General features: G+C 32.4%; 1 protein-coding gene across 1 annotated transcript; it reads left to right on the top strand.

The window, feature by feature from the left end:
- Nucleotides 1-8,536: 8,536 nt before the first annotated feature.
- On the top strand, nt 8,537-18,955 carry LOC148281216 (pickpocket protein 28-like). Its single transcript, XM_088227126.1, has 12 exons — nt 8,537-8,656; nt 8,784-8,890; nt 9,028-9,127; nt 10,439-10,590; nt 12,628-12,739; nt 14,347-14,439; nt 16,412-16,551; nt 16,637-16,767; nt 16,965-17,024; nt 17,282-17,489; nt 17,607-17,780; nt 18,823-18,955. Exons 1-12 carry the CDS (start codon nt 8,543-8,545, stop codon nt 18,953-18,955), a joined length of 1,524 nt encoding a protein of 507 aa, XP_088083252.1. The 5' UTR covers nt 8,537-8,542.
- The last annotated feature ends 1,618 nt before the right edge of the window (nt 18,956-20,573 follow it).

Below are 20,573 nucleotides of genomic sequence, written 5' to 3'. Positions count from 1 at the left end.
TTTTACCGTGTTTTTACTTCATTTTTTACATTATTTCTCACTTTTTCCACTATCTTTATAACTGTTTTTATATATTGATTACTGTTTTTTTTACTGTCTTAGAACGGAGTAAATAAATCTAGTTAGATAGTCAAAGCAACTTAGTACAAATTATAATTTTGTGTATGTAATATAATATGGATAGTAAATAAAATTGAAATTATTTTTGTACAGTTTAATGTAAGTTATAACTTAAATTTATTGCAACAGAGAGGGAAAAAATTATTGAGAAGGGAATATGGAATTACACTGTGGGTAAAGTGGCCACTTAAACCAGCCAATGACAGGCCACAAGCCATGTAAATGCCTAGACTTCGATATTCCCATCTCAATAATGTTTTCCCTCTCTGTTGCAATAAATTATATGAACAACTCCCTAGGGAGGAAATCTAGCCAGTCTGCAAGCATTTGGACATATTTAAACATTGTTAAGTTATAATTACTTGAGTATTTTTCACAACTATCTAAATAAATACATTACAATACACTTATATGTTTTTTACTTTCATCATTATTATTATGATGTTACGTTTATGTCAGTTCGCGTATTGAAAGAGTCATTACCAAAAAGGTACATTATTTTTCTATTAATTCATTGTATTTTAGACTGTCATGTAAGTCTCCCACCCATCATTTAAACTTAAATTGTTCGTTGATTAGGTTAATGGTTAATTAATTATAATTAAAAGTTCAACCCTGTTTGTTGATAATAGTATCGGAGAAGGGGTATATTTATATTTTCACGCATTTAAATGTCGAAGTGCGCGTCTTCTACGTCCAGTAGTACTAACAAAGCCGTAGGTGATGCACGTGGCCGCTTAATTATTACAATAAATACAAATATATCGCGATTGTCACAAGAAGAGAGAGCATTGCTACTTTTACCATGAGACGAAATAATCTTGTGTGGTAAGTTTATAATTGATGTCAGATCAAAACTTTAGTAGACTCGTTTTTTAGGTTTCTTGAAATCCAAATAGATTTGTTATATAAATGGTTAACAATAATTCAATCAAAGCTGTAACATTGATAAATAAAAGCAAAACACAAAGGCTAAATTAAACTTTCTTCATCATCTACTGTAGAATGCCATGGATTGATGCCCGTCATTTCAATAATTTCAATGTGTATTTTTTTGTGTAGTATTTAATACGACATCCGGGACATGTACCCAAACGTGAGCATCCAGTTGAATTTATTATTAATAAATTTATTAATTTTGTGACGAAATAATTTATTGAATACAGCAAGTACCAGCTTTGTTTATTTGACGTAATTGTTCTGCAATTACTTGTAAATTTAAAATTCCTAGTAAATTTTGAAGATAAGTTGATGCTTAGTAATTTTCAATATAAACAAAAAAAATCGAAAAACACGAAATATTTAAACGATTCATTTCGTTTTATTTTATATGATAAATGCCATTTCCAGAATAAAGTGCAAGTATCTTAAGGTGTCTGTTACGGTATGCTCTAAAATACGATCTACGTTATTTTGGAAGTTTTCTTTTAAAAATCGAATGAATATATCAACTGTACAGTTCATCAGAACGAAGATTCGTGTTAAGTAGTTACACATAGTTATGTTTCTTTTTATTTATTTACTGAACACTTTATATACATATACATTTTATGTATATCTAAGAAAGGGCATATTGCCTTAAGGATTTGCAATTGATTGCAAAGATTGCAATTTCTTCCTATACAAATATAGGTAATATTTTCCTCCCTTAAAAACAATTGATGCTGAAAGATTTCCATATTTTTTTAATTAATAAACTATAAAAATATATTTTTAGACAATATTAGTTTAAGTTTTCTTTTAAACAGGGAAAGCTGTTCTAAGGAGAACTGTACATTGTTAAATTGTTTTTGAAATATATATTTCAAATGTCATTAAAATATTTTTTTTATTTTTTCCATCTTAATTAAGATAAAGCTGAAGATCAGCCAGATTTTTTTTTTCTTTTGAAATATTGTTTGTTTTCAATTAATTGATTTTTTCGTGGAAGAATATCAAACAATTTGGCAGAAAAAATTTCTTAGACCCTTGTCTAGATGTAATATTGACAATAATATTATTTCTGGCGCTTGTGCTATATATTCTTGTTGATGAGCAGGGGGATGACGATGTCCATCTCCTTATCTGTCTAGTAGTATAATTTTAGCGTATATTAAGTATGTCTCAGGCACATCAAAGGCTTTAAAAAATCCGTAGATGGGGTTTTTATTGGTAGGTACATTGAGAATGATTTTTATGATGTGATATTGTTTGGGTCAAAAACGTTCCAAATAAAATAAATAGACCCGTTATTCCAATATTAAATTTAGCTTATTTATATTGGGGTAGTCCTCAATAATTTGAAAAAAATTACGTTATTTATTTATTCACGGACATTGTCCATTAATTTATACAATTCATAGGGATAAATATTACAATAAAAAAATTAAAAAAACATTGAAAAATAATAAAATAAGCATTGACAAACATAACGGACATCATCGTTATCATTCACATAAGAAAAATATAAACATATCCTTTATTTATATGAATTTATTTCTGTGTAACTCGTTACCACAGATACGACACTAGCTAGTAGCTGTCGAAATTTTGAAAAATAAAACAAAATTTTCACTTATTCTTTAAATTTGAATGTATTTAGAAATGAAAAGGTATATATGTACTGTTTTTCATAGTTGTTACAGTGTAAAAAAAGCATTTCTTCATCACACACGTCGGCATTATTCTTCACAGCTTTACGTCTGATCACGACGAAAGTCCGTTAGGGAATCAAGGCAAGTAAGGCCCATATAATGTTCTTTAAAAATACGACTAATAATCTACAAACTCAAAAAATTTAATTGTATAAGCGAATGAAACGATATCTCTGTTCTGTTTTTATAATTAATAATAATATTGATAAAAATCCCTTTCATCCATATTTTACCTATAAAGATTAAAAAGGATTTAAAATTAAATTATTATGCTAGAAAGAATAAATTATTTATTTAAAATAAATAAATGTTTTTTCTTATGTTTTTTGGTAAACTTAAAATATTTCATTTATTCGATTTTTCAAAAAATAAAATCAATTTAATTGACATGAGGAAGTTAAGTGCTACAGGAAATTGGATGTAAAAAAAAGTTTTCTTACGTGCGGTAAAAATTCGAGCATTAAATTGAACGGCGAGGTTTCTTGAAAATGTATGAAAAAAAAAGATTTTAATAAAGACGAACTACTTAGAACGGCGTCACTAGTTCTTCCGAATCAACCAATGATAGAGTGTCGTGATAGATTTCCGGTTTACGGGAAGCCAACTCACCAATCAGCAGTACTCACCGAAGAGACCTTGTAATGTCACACACAGAGTAATATTAAAATTACAAAACCAAAACGTCATGGCGCTGATAATACGATACATAAAATATTTTTTTTTAAAAGGATTTTTTTTTACTTAGTTTGATAGTTTATTATCAATGAAATTTCTCATTACATAATTAACTCAATAAATTGGATTGTATTTACGAATGAAATTATTTTTATTTTTATTCTTATTTTTATACCAACTATATACTTCTTAGCACTGTTCCTATCTTTTGTTTCTTTATTTTGATTTTTTTTATTTTATGTTGTTTATATACTCATCTTCTTTTTTTATACCAACTTTACTTCTAAAAACTGTTCTATCTTTTATTGTTTTAAATTGTATTTTTTAAATTTTATGTTGTTTAATATCCTCATGTTTTATTTAACTTCTATGTATGTAAAAGCCTTATGAGCGTGAAAAATTAATAAAATATAAATAAATAAAATATCTGTTTTGTTTTTTAGTTAATGTGTGGTTAAAGTATTTTCTCATTACTTATTGTGATTTTTCTACATAGCGTCAAGTCTAATTATGATATAGGCTTGCAAAGAATGAAGGCAAGATTTGAATTCCCATTTTCTTTACGATTGTGTCCCTGTCAGTTACACGTAATTGGGTTTTATTATTTTTCTAATCAGGTCACGACAAACTTCTTTCAGGATTGAAAGTGACCCCGTCGGAAGTCCTTCGAAGACGAAAGCGGTTTCAGAGTCTGATGGAGTGGAGAGAAAGGAACATAACGTGCTTCCTGACAAGAGACGTGGAAGGAGGGAAAAGAGGATTTTGAATTACTTTAAGGAATTTACGGAGAATACTAGCTTACACGGGCTGAAATATTTAGGGGAGAGTAGGCGCTCTGTAGCTGAAAAGTAAGCATTTATTTTATTTTATTACTATTAGGGAAAACAACAGATGTTACATAAAAAAATTATATATCTCTCGGCTAGATTGATGATTTAATTAAACATAGTTATCTAGAAAGCAGCCAGCCATAGAAAAGTGAAACTGAGTTAATAGCACTTTTATGAAAAGAGTGAATGATCAAATCTACACAATATTTGCAATGTTTTTGACTTTGACAAATGATAAACAATGAAAAAATTAGTTTTTAAAAATATTACAAACAAGAATCTAATTATGTATTTTACCAGTTTTAATGTTTTTTTAAGTGCCCTAAGATTTTTCTAGTATTTTGGGTTTTTTCTGTAAATTGAGAAATGCCGTTTTAGTGATCGACACTATTTTCAGAAAATGATTTTACAATTTTTTGTATCAATGCGGTCTGGCTGTTTTTAGCAGAACATGGAATTGACCTTAATTTTGCACCCGATATCACCAATATCTCATTTTTTCAAAATTGTGGACTGACTGATTTCTGCATAACTACGTTCAATTTATCTTCCTCGATAAAATACATCAAATCTTTTCGATATTACTAGAGATAGAGAACGTTTTTTACACAACTCACCCACATCAATAAAGGTTTCAGCTCTTAATCAACAGATAAAACATTAAAGAAATACGTATGTTTAAAGATAAATAGAATGGCATCTAAAGCAATCACATAAACCAGGTAATGACAGGACGTACGCCTTGTAAATGCATAGATTTATATAATCGTTTTAATCGTAGCGATCTGAGATGGGTTCGATGTTCATTCGTTAAAAACTTCCAAAAAATTGCAACGACCTCACTCACAACATTTCGACTGCGCAGTTATGCGCCATGCGCGATTCTGGATTATGGAACTGCGTAAGTGCTTTAGTTCCTTTAAGGCGGTCCTTCGGTATAGAATTGCACGACAAATATAAATCTTCAATATCTGTGGAACCAATTATAACAAACACATCCAGGAGGATTTTTTATGTATTGTGACGGTTTTATGACAAATTTAGCACTTAAACCAGTTGACACGATGGCATTATAAAAAAAACCATAAAATATCTTTTATGCTCAAATTATGGCATAAAATTGTTTTTTGGTTTATTTCACAGCACTTAATTTGAATTTTTGTGTTAGTAGTAGGCACAAATTTTACCAACATACATAGTACCTAGTGTCAAGTGGTTTCTAATCGAAAACTTCACCGCACGCTCCTGATTATTATATTCCTTTCTCAAACATGTTATGTATCTCAGTTCAAACATATGCATAAAAACTGTTATTTTTATTTTGGATATAAAAATGAATAGTTCTAAACGATTTGGTGACGCAACGGACGCAGGGTTCCCGGTGAAATTTCAATAATTATTATTATCAAGATTTTGTATTTGGCACTGTTATAAAATGTGCAAAAATACATACAAACGCGTTGAATCCTTGTCCTTGTGATAAAGAGAGGGAGTAATTTGGCGATATTTATTTTTTGCGTGCATTTACACTTTGCGTCATATATGGCCACACTGATGATTAAACGTCAAATAAATATAAACATGTGAAATCAAACATGACGATTTTCATTTAGAAAATTATTGCGAGCTTAAACATTACTCGAAACACCTTATAAGGTTGAATTGACAAAATATTTTTTTTTCCCTTTTTCAAACAATTTAATATAACATTTGACGTTTGATCATCAGTGTGGCCATAAGTATATCCATTAAAAAAAACTTCAAATTTACTTTTTCTCTACCCCGCAATAAGATCCATAATAGCACCCCTGAAGTGATAATATTTAAAATAAGCCCAACTATGATGCATTTTTCTCGATCAAATGTCAAGTGCCGTCCATACAAATCTTTAATTAACTTTCTTATGTAAAAGTATTCTAGTTTGCTCATATTCCTAATTTATTTTTTTTGTCATTTTTAAATTCCACCGTCAGAGTCCAAAACCGCAGAGGATCTTTTGTGCAAAGCGTTCCGCAGCCGGAAAGATTTTTCCTGTAGTTTTCTTAACCTACAACTTTTTTTATTTCATGAATGTATACAAAAAGCTATAGAACTTTGTACGGAAATTAAAATAAAATCGAAATAAAAAAGTATTAAAAAAAGGCAGTAAAAATCACATGATTTTTTGTTTAAAACTAAATAAGTTAATTACCAATCGCAAATTCCGTCCGTTGTTCGATAGAAAATGTATCTAAGGAGGTATTTTTAAGGAGTGCTTTTTTGGCTTGGTTACATTTCCGGCCAATTTTTTTTTCAAAAAACATGTTACGAGAAAACGCGTTTAAACGCGAACACAAAGATTAATCTTTGAATTAACATTTGATAACAAATATCTTCGATTAACCTTTAATCTGTAATACCAGCACCATACATTTGGCTTTTCAGATGAACAGTGTCCTCTTCTTCTTCCTTCCTTGTTGACTTCAAAGACTGTCGGGCGGGTTAAAATTTCGGAGTAGGTTAACCCCTAAAATATTTTGAAAATGCATTTAATTTGTGAACCGTGTTATTTTTATTTTGTGAAAAAAATGAATTCTAAAAATGTGAAATACGTTACGTAATTTATACATATCAATCGTGTAATTACTTTATTTGTATTTCTGCCTCACATGTGTAATATTATAACCATGCTTCAGGGTATTATCATCTTCTTTTTTTTCCACATTCGCTCCTAAGAGGAGCATGTGGACATCACCAGTTCCCTCAAGAAGGCCCTTTCACCAGCCAGCATTCTCGCCTCCTCCCAAGTCAATGCAGCGCCCCTTAGTTCCACCGAATAAATTCGAAAGATCGTCAACGACGGCCTTCCAGGAAGGCGTGAGCCCGCAGGTTTAAAGAAGAGGCAACTTGAGTTTAGGTTCTCCTGAGGTATGCGCAGCAGTGTCCAAGCCAGTTCCTCAAGACGCTCGTTATAGGAGGCTGCTGCGTTCGTTCTCGTACTTCGATGTTATTTATAAAATCGAACCACCTTATGCCTAATATTCTTCTCAAGCACTTACTCTCAAAACTCAGAAGTTTGGCGTTCTGAGCTTTGGTGAGGCGCCAAAATTCCCACTCATATAGGAGTGCTGGCATTATACAAAAGTTGAGTTGAATAATCAGCATTTTGTTTTGACCGAGTATAGACTAGAGTTCAAGACAACAAACATCACGTTAAAAGTTGCTCCAGCAATTCCTTGACGGGTTGTGAGTTTTTTTAGCATGCTTTTATCCTCAGTTATGTAAACTCCCAAGTATTAAAAGCTGTCAACTTTCTCAATCCTTTGTCCATCAGTAGAAAGAGGCTGATAAGGGTCAGAACAGAATTTTTTGCACATTATCTGAGTCTTTTTGGTATTAATATTGAGACCGAGACGAGTAGAGTTTTCCTGCAGTTTTTCAACAATTTCCTGAAAATTTCAATTTCCAACGGACTTTTCAAGAAGAACCTCGTCGTCTGCATAAGCCAAGTCGGCATGAGATAAAATCCATCAATATGATGAATAAGAACGGTGCAAGGACGCAGCCTCGCCTTACTCCAGTGGAGACCCCGAACCAATCAGTCAAAAAGCTGCCGATTCTCACACGACAATAGCAGTCTATGTGGAGTGCTTTTATAACATCAATAATCTTGGGAGGAATACCACACGCATCGAGAATTTTCCAAAGAGATGGTCGATGCGGACTATCAAATGCTTTCTCGTAGTCAATGAAGCAACACGCAAGTTCATTTCATTGCTCTGTTGGAGAATGCATTGTGGATTTGGTCCACACACGACTTATTAGGAATAAAACCAGTTCGGTTGACTCTCAGAATCTGCAGTCCAGGAGCTCGTATACTGCTCAAGATTATGTGTGCAAAAACTTTTCCTGGAACGCTTAGCAAAGGTATTCCGCGGCAATTATAGCACTCTAAAGGATCGCCCTTCTCGTAAAGTAGAGATCGTACCATTAATCCAACCCCTCGGTCAACTTTCTTCATTCCAGATTTTTGATAATAAAGTGCGGAGAAGCTAAACAATTGCATCCAAACTATGTTTTATCAGCTCGGGACTAATTTAATCTTCGCCCCCCGAATATTATTACAGCGAACATATAATATTTACGTACATATAAACAGTTTTAAGAATTATCTTCTTGGCCAGAAATCAGAAAATGTATGATGCTGTTATCAAAATGTTTTTTGTAATGTTGTTATTATCAGTCACACAAATCAAATAAAACAATTCATGTATGTTTATTATTTTAAGAATTTGGTGGAGTATAATGCTTATTCTGAGTGTAGCTGCTTGTGGTCATTTGATATGGAAGATCTGGAACAAATGGCAACAGAGTCCAGTTATTGTGAGTTTTGCCGAATCATCTACACCAGTATGGCAGGTTAGTATTATTTACGAGTATATCAAAAATAAACTTTCGTATTTACCAAATATATTCAATGATATTTTACATATCGTGGTCATTATTTTTTAACGTTTGAGAAATGGATTTTTATTTTTTTTTTCAGGTACCATTTCCCGCCGTAACAATTTGTTCTGAAACAAAAGCTCGTCAGTCAATATATAACTTTACAGAATTATTTCACCGGGATAAAGGAAATTTCACAGAGACCGAGTAAGTTTTCTATATACGGGTATTTGTAGTAAGTGAATATCTGATTTTATCGGTGTAAATTGTTACCGACTGTGTACGTACAATGTCTTTAAATCATGTTTGTTTGAAATTTTCGGTGTATTTTTGTTTATGTACAGGCAAAAAGATTTTGAAGCTGTATCTCTACTCTGCGACAATCACCTTTTGACCGAAGGTAACAACTTCACCGATCACCAAAGCTTGGATCTACTTATTAGCGTAAGATTTTATTATTTGCATTTTATACAGTTGCATTATTTTTTACTATGATAATTTACAATGTATATCTACCGTTTTATCAAAACTTGAACGAGTTTATTTTAATCGTATAATACCGTCGTCATATTCAATTTATGAATCTATCCACACGTGATATTTAATTGCATACAGTTTGCAAGCGAAAAGCTTAAATAATTCATTATAAAATTATGCAAATACAACATTAAACGAAATGCTTGTTGTTGAAAAATACAAAATAATCGTCATGACACCATTAAAATATTGACAATAACACTCATGCAATAAACCTATAATGTAGGTATCTACTTTAACAAACGATCGATGGTTTCCAAGTTGTTTTCTTTCAGGAAATGATACATTTTGATTATTATACATACATGTACATAAGTCTAGACGCTTGACGCGTACATCTATTAAATTAGGTGGTAGTATTATTACCTATCTACAGCTTTTCCGAAATCGTTAATAATGTAGGTACTTTCGAACCATCAATTTACTGATAGTTATCTCATAAGCACGCGTATACGATATAACAGTAAGTATACGTGGAAAAATAATCTTAACTTATAACTGCCTGTGAATTATTGTTAGTTGCGTGTATGCTATGGAAGAACGGATACAATGATATTAAATGTGGAAATGAGTATATTTGTAATTGAACATATTTGAACAATATAAAGTAATATTAAATTTTTCTTCAAGAAACTTTGATTTTACTTTACAGACAATTAAAGATGACTCCGTTAACTTCTCACTGAAATCCGGACACATTGAGAGCGTGTTGCAAAACATCGCATTCTTTTCACATCTGACAAGGATCCTCAGAACATTGAACAAAATCGCCCTAAACAGCATTGTCGATGTGTTCCTACAGTAAAAAAAACTATTCAAGAAGCAAGCGGTGTTATCATTCCTGGCTAAAGATGACACACTTGCCATGTCCGCATAGAGCAAGCTAATACCATATCAACTTTAATTCGAAATAGTTTGTGAGATTGTTTAGGTTACGTTCAGTCAATGTATATAAAGCTTTAATGCCCATCTTATGGATTAGGACTTTTGTAAACCTGTCGATAGGTTAAAAAAAATATTTAAAAAAAAAACTACAAACACCGCTTAACGTATTATATTTATTTAATTATTCTAGTAATCAGTGGCGACTTTGATACCAAATTTCTAATGAAGCTTAGATTTTAAGGATACGTATAATATGCATAAATGTTAAGTGCGACATGCTTCATTTTGATTTTTATTTTCGTTACTATTTTATTTTTACAATGAATTTTACAGATCGCTCCAGAACTGTCAGAAACAATGTGGCACTGCAAATGGAAAACTTCTATAGAAAACTGCAGTACCATGTTTAGTCCTATACTGACCGAAGAGGGATTGTGTTTCACATTTAACATGCTTAACGCCAATGAACTTTTTAGGAAAGACGTGTAAGTTTTCATTGAAAATAGATTCATGAAAAAATGACAATAGTTTTTTACATATTCTAATTAAGAGGATATATTATCACTACGAAGGGTATTTTCATAAACTGGGGATATGATTTTAAATGTATCGAGTATTTAAAAAATATTTTTATGATTGCGAGCATTTTACTATAAACATCTGAAACTAATGTTTTCATTTATAATTTCCTATTTAAAGTTTGAAAAAAATAAAGCGGCTCGTAACTGGCCAAAAGGTTGATGACGTCACGCGTGACTTACGGATTCTACGTTCACTCAAATCCCATACTGAGATCGTCTGACGCGGGCGGCTTGGAGCTTTTTATTTGTTTTTTATAGTTAAATTTCGTCTTTTCCTTTGCTTATTTTTTGTTTCCATTTATAAACTTCCATAGCATTATGACTGACATTAGTTTATTTACAAGGAAAATTCGATAACTTGCCCAAAATAGATATAATCATGATGGGTATTATCATCCAATAAAAACTTTTTAAGTTTCGAGTATATAAATGTAAAGGCCGCTAAGTAAGGAAATATATAATGTTTGCTTTCAGGATGTCTTTATTCGAATAGTTGTGGTATTTGCATGTACTATAAATATATTGTTTCGCGTACATTTAATGCAAAAGGGAAGTAACGTGACTTTGATACAACATAACCCATAAAATACCATTGCTTGTAAACATCTCTGTTGCGCGAGTGCGTGTTAATGCCATTTTTTTTATTAAATGCGATTTACATATTAACATTTCAGCCAGGGAAAATTACGGAGACAATGCCATAGGCTACAATAACGGACGGGTGATATTTGAATGGTCAAAAGTCGAGCCACCCCAGAACATAAAGTTAGAACCAAAGCGTACTCGGTGACGTTAATTTGCGATGAAATTCAGGAAATAATAGATTACCGCAAGTGTGAAGACTGTCCAGCGTCTCAAGGTCAGTTGCCATTTTGTAAATGCAATAAATTTCACAAATAAAAAAGGTAGGTTTTCATACTGCAATTTTTTAGTAATTTTATATATATGTGAAATTTATTGAATTTACAAAATGGCAACTGACCTTGAGATGCTAGACAGTCTTCATACTTGTATAGTCTACAGCAGGGGTGCTCAAACTTGAACTGCTGGCGATCTACCTCAATATTTTTAGACTACTTACGATCGACTTGAGAGGCTGCAAGTATGTGTGATGCAGGGTTGTCGTACATACACGATACACCCTACCTACCTAGGTAGGGTGTACCGTAGCATATATAGATATTAGCTTTCCGCACGGTCGATCGCGATCGACTGGTCGATCGCGATCGACCGTTTGAGCACCCCTGGTCTACAGTCTACATTATTAAATTTAGTATTATGTACTGAACAAGACCTGCGAAAAAAAGTATATTAGTTTGTTTTTTTTTAACATCTCGTTTTATAACGTTCAAATGCGTTCAACCATTTTTCCGCATTTTTTCATTAGGAATAAAAAATCTTTATTTTGGGGTCTTCACCGTAGTGTTTGTGCACATCGGAACTAAACAGTACTTGTATCTAATAACTAAATATATTTTATGCGCGTTAATTAGTTAAAACAGTGTAAAAAAACCGATTGCAATAAAAACAACACACAGGCTATACAAATTCGTATGAACTTGTTTGAACGGTCAGTCGGAATCGTAACGCGTGACGTCACAAGACCATTCGGCATCCTAATGGTCGTTTGACGCCAATTCAAAGTATACGTTTATTATATATATACGAAATATTAACGCGTGGACATAAAAAAAAAATCTACAGTTATCATTGTAATTTTTTTCTTTATTTAAAAAAAAAAAAAAACGTGATAATACCCTATTCGGTGTAACTTATTTACATTTCCGTGCATGTTTTTATGATGGTCAGACTATCTAATTGATTTGTAAAGCAATTTCAAATCCTAGCTCTATAAAAATACTAACTACAGGACCTACTAGTTTTTTTATGCATCGTTTACCTGATACACTAATTCAACGAATGATGTTTAATTATTTGCAGATTGCATTCGCAATACCAATATCTCGATCACAATAAACATTCAGAAGGATGGACTTTGGACGGAGGATATCCTTCCGATGTTCCTTTGGATACGTATCCTGTCAGAGGAACGGTAATAACATTGATATAACGCGGAATTTCCGGAAAAAATCTGAAACAGTAATAAAAAAAATATAGTGTGGCCTTAGAGTATGCGACCTATCTGTCGGTAACAATTTTTTTTTAAATATTGAAAATGCGCTACAAATAAATATCCAGTATAAATATCGCGAGTATTATTAAAACATGAATAAAAAACACCATCCCCTTATCCGCACCGATTCATAGGGCATTGAATTGGTACACCAAATATAGAGTAACTGGAGAACGAATTGGCAATGAACGAAAGTAAGTCGAAAGTGATGGTATTCGAAAGGGATAGTGAGGTTACTGACTGCATAATAAATGTAAACAACGAATGTCTCGAGCAAGTAGAAGAATTTGTGTATCTGGGAAGCATGTTTTCAAGAGATGGAAGAGTAGAAAAAGATGTTGAAAGAAGAGTGAATGCGGGCAACAAAATGAACGGAGCACTAAGCACAGTAATTTCTAATAAAAATATGTCAATCGAAGCTAAACTGGCAGTGCACAACGGAGTTTTAGTCTCAACACTTATGTATGGAAGTGAAACATGGAACTGGCAGAGGAAGGATGAAAGCCAAGTGAACGCGGTTGAAATGCGATCTCTTAGACGAATGTGTGGGAAATCAATGTGTGACAGGGTTACGAATGATGAAATCAGGGAGAGTGTAAATCTGAGTCAAGTATAATTGATAAGATTAAGAAAGGGTCTCTGAGATGGTTGGGTCACGTAGAACGAATGGACGACAAAACAATGGTAAAACAAGTATATATGGCGAAAATGAACGGCAACGTGAGACGAGGACGACCAAAGAAGACGGGGCATGATCAGATAAACCAAAATCTTAAGTCTGGTCATGTCAAAAGCAGACAGAACCGAAGGGCATGTATGACAAGATGTATGAATGTGGAGGAAGCTAGGAATGTATGCCAGGATGGACGTGTGTGGCGGTCCATTCTCTCTGCCTACCCCTACGGGGAAATGGCGTGATGGTAGTAGTAGTAGTAGTAGTAGTAGTAGCACCATTAGTTGCTCAAAAGGAATGGTGATGATAATGATTATTGTAAATATTTCAATGACTTCAAAAATAATGTTAATTAAGTAAAAAATTCTACTGAACTTTTAGACTTTAGATGGTCAACTTTATATAGAAAATACATTTGTGTATACTTAGTACATGCATATGTTTAATTATCGCTGCACCTGTGAAATATTAATAAGTTAAATTATTTTATCACGTTATGGACAGACCTACCCTGATAATAGAATAAAAATGACATAGTCATTAATTTACTCGCAGTTTGAGGAATTTTCTCATCAGTTTTATTATAATGTAGCACTTCTAATGAAACGCTTCTAATCGAACACAATAATAAAGCACTTCTAAATAATAGAGTATAGAAATAATATTCATTTGTTCTTACCTAATAGACAATCGACGATCTTTTTTGATCTCGCTCCGTTTTTTTTCTTTTATTCAATGACGCCCTTTAACATACACCCTTTTCCTTCTATGGGCGACTCCTGATAGCTTATAGTAGTTAATTTACGTATACAATGAAAATGATAATCTAATAATCATTGTCTTGTCCATATAGGGCTCGGGTACTAAAGCCGGTCTCACTATACTGATGAGAGCTTACAATTATGATTTGGACTATATTTGTCGCGGACCGGTACAAGGATTCAAGGTAAGTTCTTTGAAACAAGTATATTTATTATATATATATATATATATAGCTTTTTGTTTGATTAATAATAGAGTGGATTAAACATAAGCAACTTTAATCCGCATAAGGGACATGCATAAATGCTCTAATCGCATAGTATCTTGAACATTTTTGTTTCAAAGAAGTAAGATAACTTATTATGAAAATAAAACTTTGTTATTAGTGTTACACAATTTTTATTATTTTACTAGAACACTACTACAGTTTTGGGAGAGCACTCCTCCCATCGACGGGTGATATAAAACTAATATAGTAAACACATAATATTGTTCACAATGTCATACAATTTAAACAAAAACAAACAAATCAATCAGTGAAACTTGGAGCAGGGGTTTTTTTTTCCACTTATCTAAGGTGTTAGTATATAAATGGATAGATGTCTAAAGTACATATATGAATACATGATAAATGATGGAGAGGAAAGGACATAAGTGGAAGTTACAATAATTAAGCCTAAGATTTAATACGTGGGAAGACACCGCTCGGCTAAGAGAGTGTTAACAGACAGTAGGTAAGTGGAGTGAGGGAGGTCGCAAAGGGAACACGGTCAATAAGGGCGATGGGTGGACAAAAGTGTGATTATCAATTAGGTTGTTCTCAGACTTTGAATTTTTGTGAATTTCTATTATTTCTAGATTATTCATATTACTGCCTTTGTAATTTACTTGGTGCAGGAAACACTCCTGCACCAAAAAAAAACTCCTGCTCCAAGTTTTACTGATTCATTTGTTTATTTTTGTTTAAATTCTATGACATTGTGAACAATATTCTGTGTTTACTATATTAGTTTTATATCATCCGTCGATGGTAGGAGTGCTCTCCCGAAACTGTAGTAGTGTTCTTGTAAAATAATAAAAATTGTGTAACACAAATAACAAAGTTTTATTTTCATAAAAAAATTATAATGAAGTGTTACGAAGTGAATGCCGATTCAATTAACAAAGTAAGATAACGCTTCACTCGGGATTCGCGCCAGTCCAGGAACTTTTACTCAAGGGAGTACGGATATTATCCGCGGTTGTACCCATTAGACTTCATACTGGGTATGCTTGGCTTCTGTAGTTTGGAGAAAAGAAGAAAAGCATATTTACTTCTGTATTTTTTCCGATTGATCCGTGGTATTACGATTAACTTGTGTAACGAAGAGTATTTTTCTTTGCGTTCCTAATAACTATCTTAGACATAAGCAGCTTCAGCTGTTTTATCTTCCTGCTTGTACAACCAGCCTGCCAATAGTAATGCTAGTATAAAGAGCAATGTCTTTACTCAACCGTATCTATTCATCGTAAAATTACCTAAATAGAATTTATTTATTATTTGATCAAAAAAATTTAATTTTTTTATTTTCTATATGAATACCTCAATGGGCAATCTGGGCATAACCCGTGTCAAAGCATTCATTTACATTATTTTTATATTATGTTCTAGTTACAGTAGTTGGTATTTATAAAAATATTTGCCTACCTTATTTAATTATAGATTATACAAACTATCGACAAAAACTTGACCATAATATTATATTTGGGTACCTTAAAATAGCTTTGCGAATATTCCATCTATTATTCCTAATTATAATAGGCACATATGCCTGAAAAAATCGATGACCGTTTTATGTAAAACGATAAATTGCCCAAAAATAGGTAAGCAGGTGTTTCCCAGGCGTGAGAACTAAGATATTTCTAGCTGGTATGTACAATAGTAAGTCGGACTGACTACCTACTATGAAAATTTACGCAATATACAACGTTTCTGCGGAGACAGAATAGGATAAAAGAACAATGATAAAACCCAGGAAATATTTCAAATGCAGGTGTCTATTGACATACTATTTCCAACCCGTGGGAAAGGAATATGTGTCCTTTTTATTTGCGGTGGTCATCCTTGTAGATCAGGTGTTTGTATTTTATACAATAATACATAATGTACATTTTAGATTTTACTGCACACACCGTCAGAAATCCCCCGGGTATCTCAGCAGTACTTCAGGGTACCTTTGAGTCAAGAAGTGATTGCAGCCATCAAGCCCAATATGATGACCACTTCTGAGGGACTCCGGAATTACGATGCTCAAAGGTTACCATTTTATCTTTTAAAAAATGTAGACGATTTTTATGTTTGAACGTTAGAGAACTGACAAATGGTATTGTAAACTGTTTAGGAGACAATGTTATTTTCCTTCGGAGAGAAGACTGATGTTCTACAAAGTATACACCCAACAGAACTGTGACCTAGAGTGTCTTACCAACTACACTCTCGCTGCTTGTGGCTGTGTCTCTCTTTCTATGCCCCGTAAGATTTCCAAAATTTGATAATTGTTTTCATTGTTGTTACTTTGTAATGTAAATATTGTGTAATGTAATATGTAAAATTATGATTGAAAGTCGTACTATAGAGATCCGACAGTTTATTTTGGTATCTGCAAATATCAGTATGAAATAATAGTAGGTATTATGAAAGATGATTAATGATTTCACAAATATTTCCAGGGAATGACTCAACCGAAATTTGTTCAGCCGGTAGAGTCCCGTGCATGTCAGAAGCTCAAGGTGAGTAATGTGCTTTTAGTACCTTTTCCAGATTTCAATTAATATCAAAACTTTGAACAAATTAAATTCAATGAAAACTGCTTATCCAAAAACCAGATATAATATCAGCCAACCATCAATAGTCAAATTCGTTTCTCGATTAATTAGGTATGGTTGTCAGTTTTCATGGAGAAGTATCTACAACTACTTTTAAAAGCTTTCTGAATAATTTGAAGATTTGAAAATAGTTTTTAAAAACATTTTGTATTGCACTTTAGACAATCTACTAACCCGAGAGATACAGGAAGGGCTGGCGCAAAGGGACAAGTCTCCACGTTCCTCCAGAGGACTAGATGAAGTAGCAGCCCAGTGTGACTGTTTACCAGCCTGTACTTCCATCACGTACGATGCGGAGACTTCCCAAGCTGACTTCAACTGGCAGAAGCTCTTCATTGCCTACAAGGCTAACTTCAGCGAGATGCCCGAGTGAGTGAAACTTGTTGTGTTACTCGCAATATTTGGCGGGATAGTAATTCCAGGATTAGAAGTAAATTGTTTGATTTTTTTTCATCACTATTTCTTTCTTTCTCTATTTGTCTCCAGCGTCAACTTGGCAAGAGCGGTGCTGTTTTTCAAGGAGTCTCAATTCATTACCTCGCGCCGCTCGGAGCTCTATGGGCAGACGGATTTCCTCGCCAACTGCGGGGGACTTCTGGGGCTCTTCCTCGGCTTTTCCTTCCTCAGCCTTATCGAGATTATCTACTTCATAACGTTAAGGTAAGATACCCATGAACTGGAGCACAAGTAGTTTTTCGAAAACTCGTTAGTTTCTTACCTTTCTTTCCAAGTTAATGTAAATAACCGCAAAGATAGATGTATCTTTGCGGTTATATTTTCATACACGGTAAAAATAGTCATGGCAATTATTGAAATAAACCAATGAAGGACACAAAAATTCCGAATTCTGTCTAAATGGAACGAAAGATCTGTTGATGCCAGTTAATAGTCTGGCTTCTCCTGAATAAGTTTTCAGTGGTTTCCTCTTCAATTAGCAAATGCGTAAAAATTCCTAATCAAGGGCACAGCCTACTATTTTGCCATATCCTCACATAATAGTTATAGCAGTTAGAAGGAAAATATCTTTTGCAATAAATAGCAATAAGCCTTTTACAATTGTACATAATAAGCGAGGCAAAAAAATAGCAACTCCTTATACCACGCCCTCATTATTTTCATCCCCTTAAAATGTTCATTCATCTCATGAAAAAAAAGCACCAAAAGTGTAGCGAATAACAGCTCATAACATTCAGGCTTGAGAAAAAACACATTTAATTTTTGTGTTCTCGTCGGGAATCGAACTCGGAACCTGCCGTGCGTGAGTCAATTGTCTTAGATGTTGCATCACGGAGGCCGCCTTTTTTATCAATATAGTTATTTATTTATTTTATTTATTCATATTTTTCGCTTACAAACTATAAATTAATAATAAAAATAATGTGACCTCACTGGGGTTTCCCGTGCCGAGGACACTTAACAATTTAGTTTTTTTTTATTACATTTGAGAATAAACAAAGAAGACTCACTTAAAAAACAAACATAATTAACAAATATTCAGACAGTTTTAAAAACAAGGTATTTATATACATCTATATTATTTATATTACAAAACACACAATGAAAACAACAAAAACCTAACATAAGCCATACAGTTGTGGAGCAGTTGATTCAGCATTGGTATGGGCGAATGAGACAATCCATTTTACTTCTACCTAGCTCCACTATCCATTTTTTTATATTAAATATTTGTTTTCTATTTCAGAGTTATGTGCAACATTAAAAAGATGACCAGCCGTTCTTCCGCTAATGGAACTATAGTGGAAGGGTTCGATACATCTGTGTCTAGTCCCGCGAGGAATATTCATGATAACGGACATAAAATCAATGCGAACTGACGCAATAAACCCACCATCAGTACACATTAGATTTCATGTTACTATTTTCGTGTTCCGAATACATATGCCTATTGTAAATTGTAAGATCTCTAATCTCTGCTTATGAAAATATCTAATCTAAAATAGTCTAAAATTTTACCTCTTTTTATTGAAAATGTCATTATAATAATATATGTACCTATTGTATACCGGCACATAATTTGTACTAGTATATTATGCAATGTTGATGACTGTTTAGATATTAATATTTTAAATATAATAATCTTAATTATAAAAACAATATACAAAACTCAGATGAATAATGTAGGCACAAGCCAATAGAACGAAATGTCTCATTTCTCTATTATACTCGTATAACCTAAGTACAGAGGGGTTTTTTAAACTTATCCCTACCGGAAATGGGTCCGATTAGACCCATTGTAAATGATCGACATAAATCATATAAAAATGTATATAAAACTTTACCACACGTCTTTTCATGATTCAGAGCGTATTGTGATGAAATAATAATACTGTGAAACCCACAAAAATGCCTAAAAGGCGACATTTAAAACTGGGTCGTATTTGAACAATACCGCCAAGCACATATTTTTTGAGCCAGCGGGCTTTTAGAGTGAAAATTAGTTTATTATATAATAATGTATATTAGATAACTTTAATAAATCTATTCTATAAATGTTTATTTTTTAGGCCAATAGAAATATGTCAGGGCATTAAGAGGACTTTTGACATATTGTTAGGTATGTTTAAATGTATTGCAACAGATAACGAAAACATATTTGAGATGGGAATATGTAAGTCTAGATATTTACAGGGCTTATGACCTGTCATTGGTTGTTTATGAAATCCAGCCGTGTTTACAAACATTGAAATATATCTACTCAAAATATTGTTGTCATTGACTAGTTTACAAGTAAATGTCTAAGCTTATATATGCCTTGTCTAAATAATTCATCTAAATACTTAGATCCCAACTAAAATCCCACTTCTTTAAACTATCATACCCTCAATTTTAAATCTGGAAATATAATATATCACTTAAGTTTAGTTAGATGTAAGTTTAGATATACAATTGTAAAGCGCCCTTGAGGTGATTTTTTACAAAAATGGCGTTATATAAATCAGCCAAATATTATTATTAAATACTTTGTTTCTGTTGAAACATATGTCAATACCCATTTGTTAGGTATTCATCTTTTCTTTTATTTTTAGAGGGCGTTTACAAAATATAAAAGATAATATAGTAGGAAGTCTCGACTTAACACGGAATTTTCTAACAAGTCGGGACATAAAATTTAAAAAAATATGTAATTGTGCTTTATGATAAAATTGTGTATTTTGTGCATAAAATAATGAAAATATATGTAGTAAATCAAGACAGCGTAATACAAATAACAATAATATTAATTATCTGATATAAACAATTGTTTCAAGCGGATTTTTTAAATTAAAAAAATGAAAAAAAAAACAGTAAAGAACCGGAAAGTTGAAGGCTTAGCGATAAAAAAACATTAAAATTTATTTCTTTTAAAAAATTTATTTATATTTATAATTTTTTTAACTCATTTAGATTTATCAACAATATTTTAAGTTTGTCCAAATTTTTGATGATTGTTCA

The sequence above is a fragment of the Micrasema longulum genome, unplaced genomic scaffold (assembly GCF_059751315.1).
Source record: "Micrasema longulum isolate JH-2025_06_02 unplaced genomic scaffold, ASM5975131v1 h1tg000487l, whole genome shotgun sequence".
In the NCBI taxonomy this organism is placed as follows: Eukaryota; Metazoa; Arthropoda; class Insecta; order Trichoptera; family Brachycentridae; genus Micrasema; species Micrasema longulum.
This window is presented reverse-complemented; position numbering and strand designations above follow the sequence as displayed.

Coding starts and splice junctions, on each gene's coding strand:
- LOC148281216 (XM_088227126.1), top strand. CDS start 8,543: ATGCTTATTCTGAGTGTAGCTGCTTGTGGTCATTTGATATGGAAGATC. Junction 8,891..9,027: donor GGAAATTTCACAGAGACCGA/GTAAGTTTTCTA, acceptor GTTTATGTACAG/GCAAAAAGATTTTGAAGCTG. Junction 16,768..16,964: donor TGTCTCTCTTTCTATGCCCC/GTAAGATTTCCA, acceptor AAATATTTCCAG/GGAATGACTCAACCGAAATT.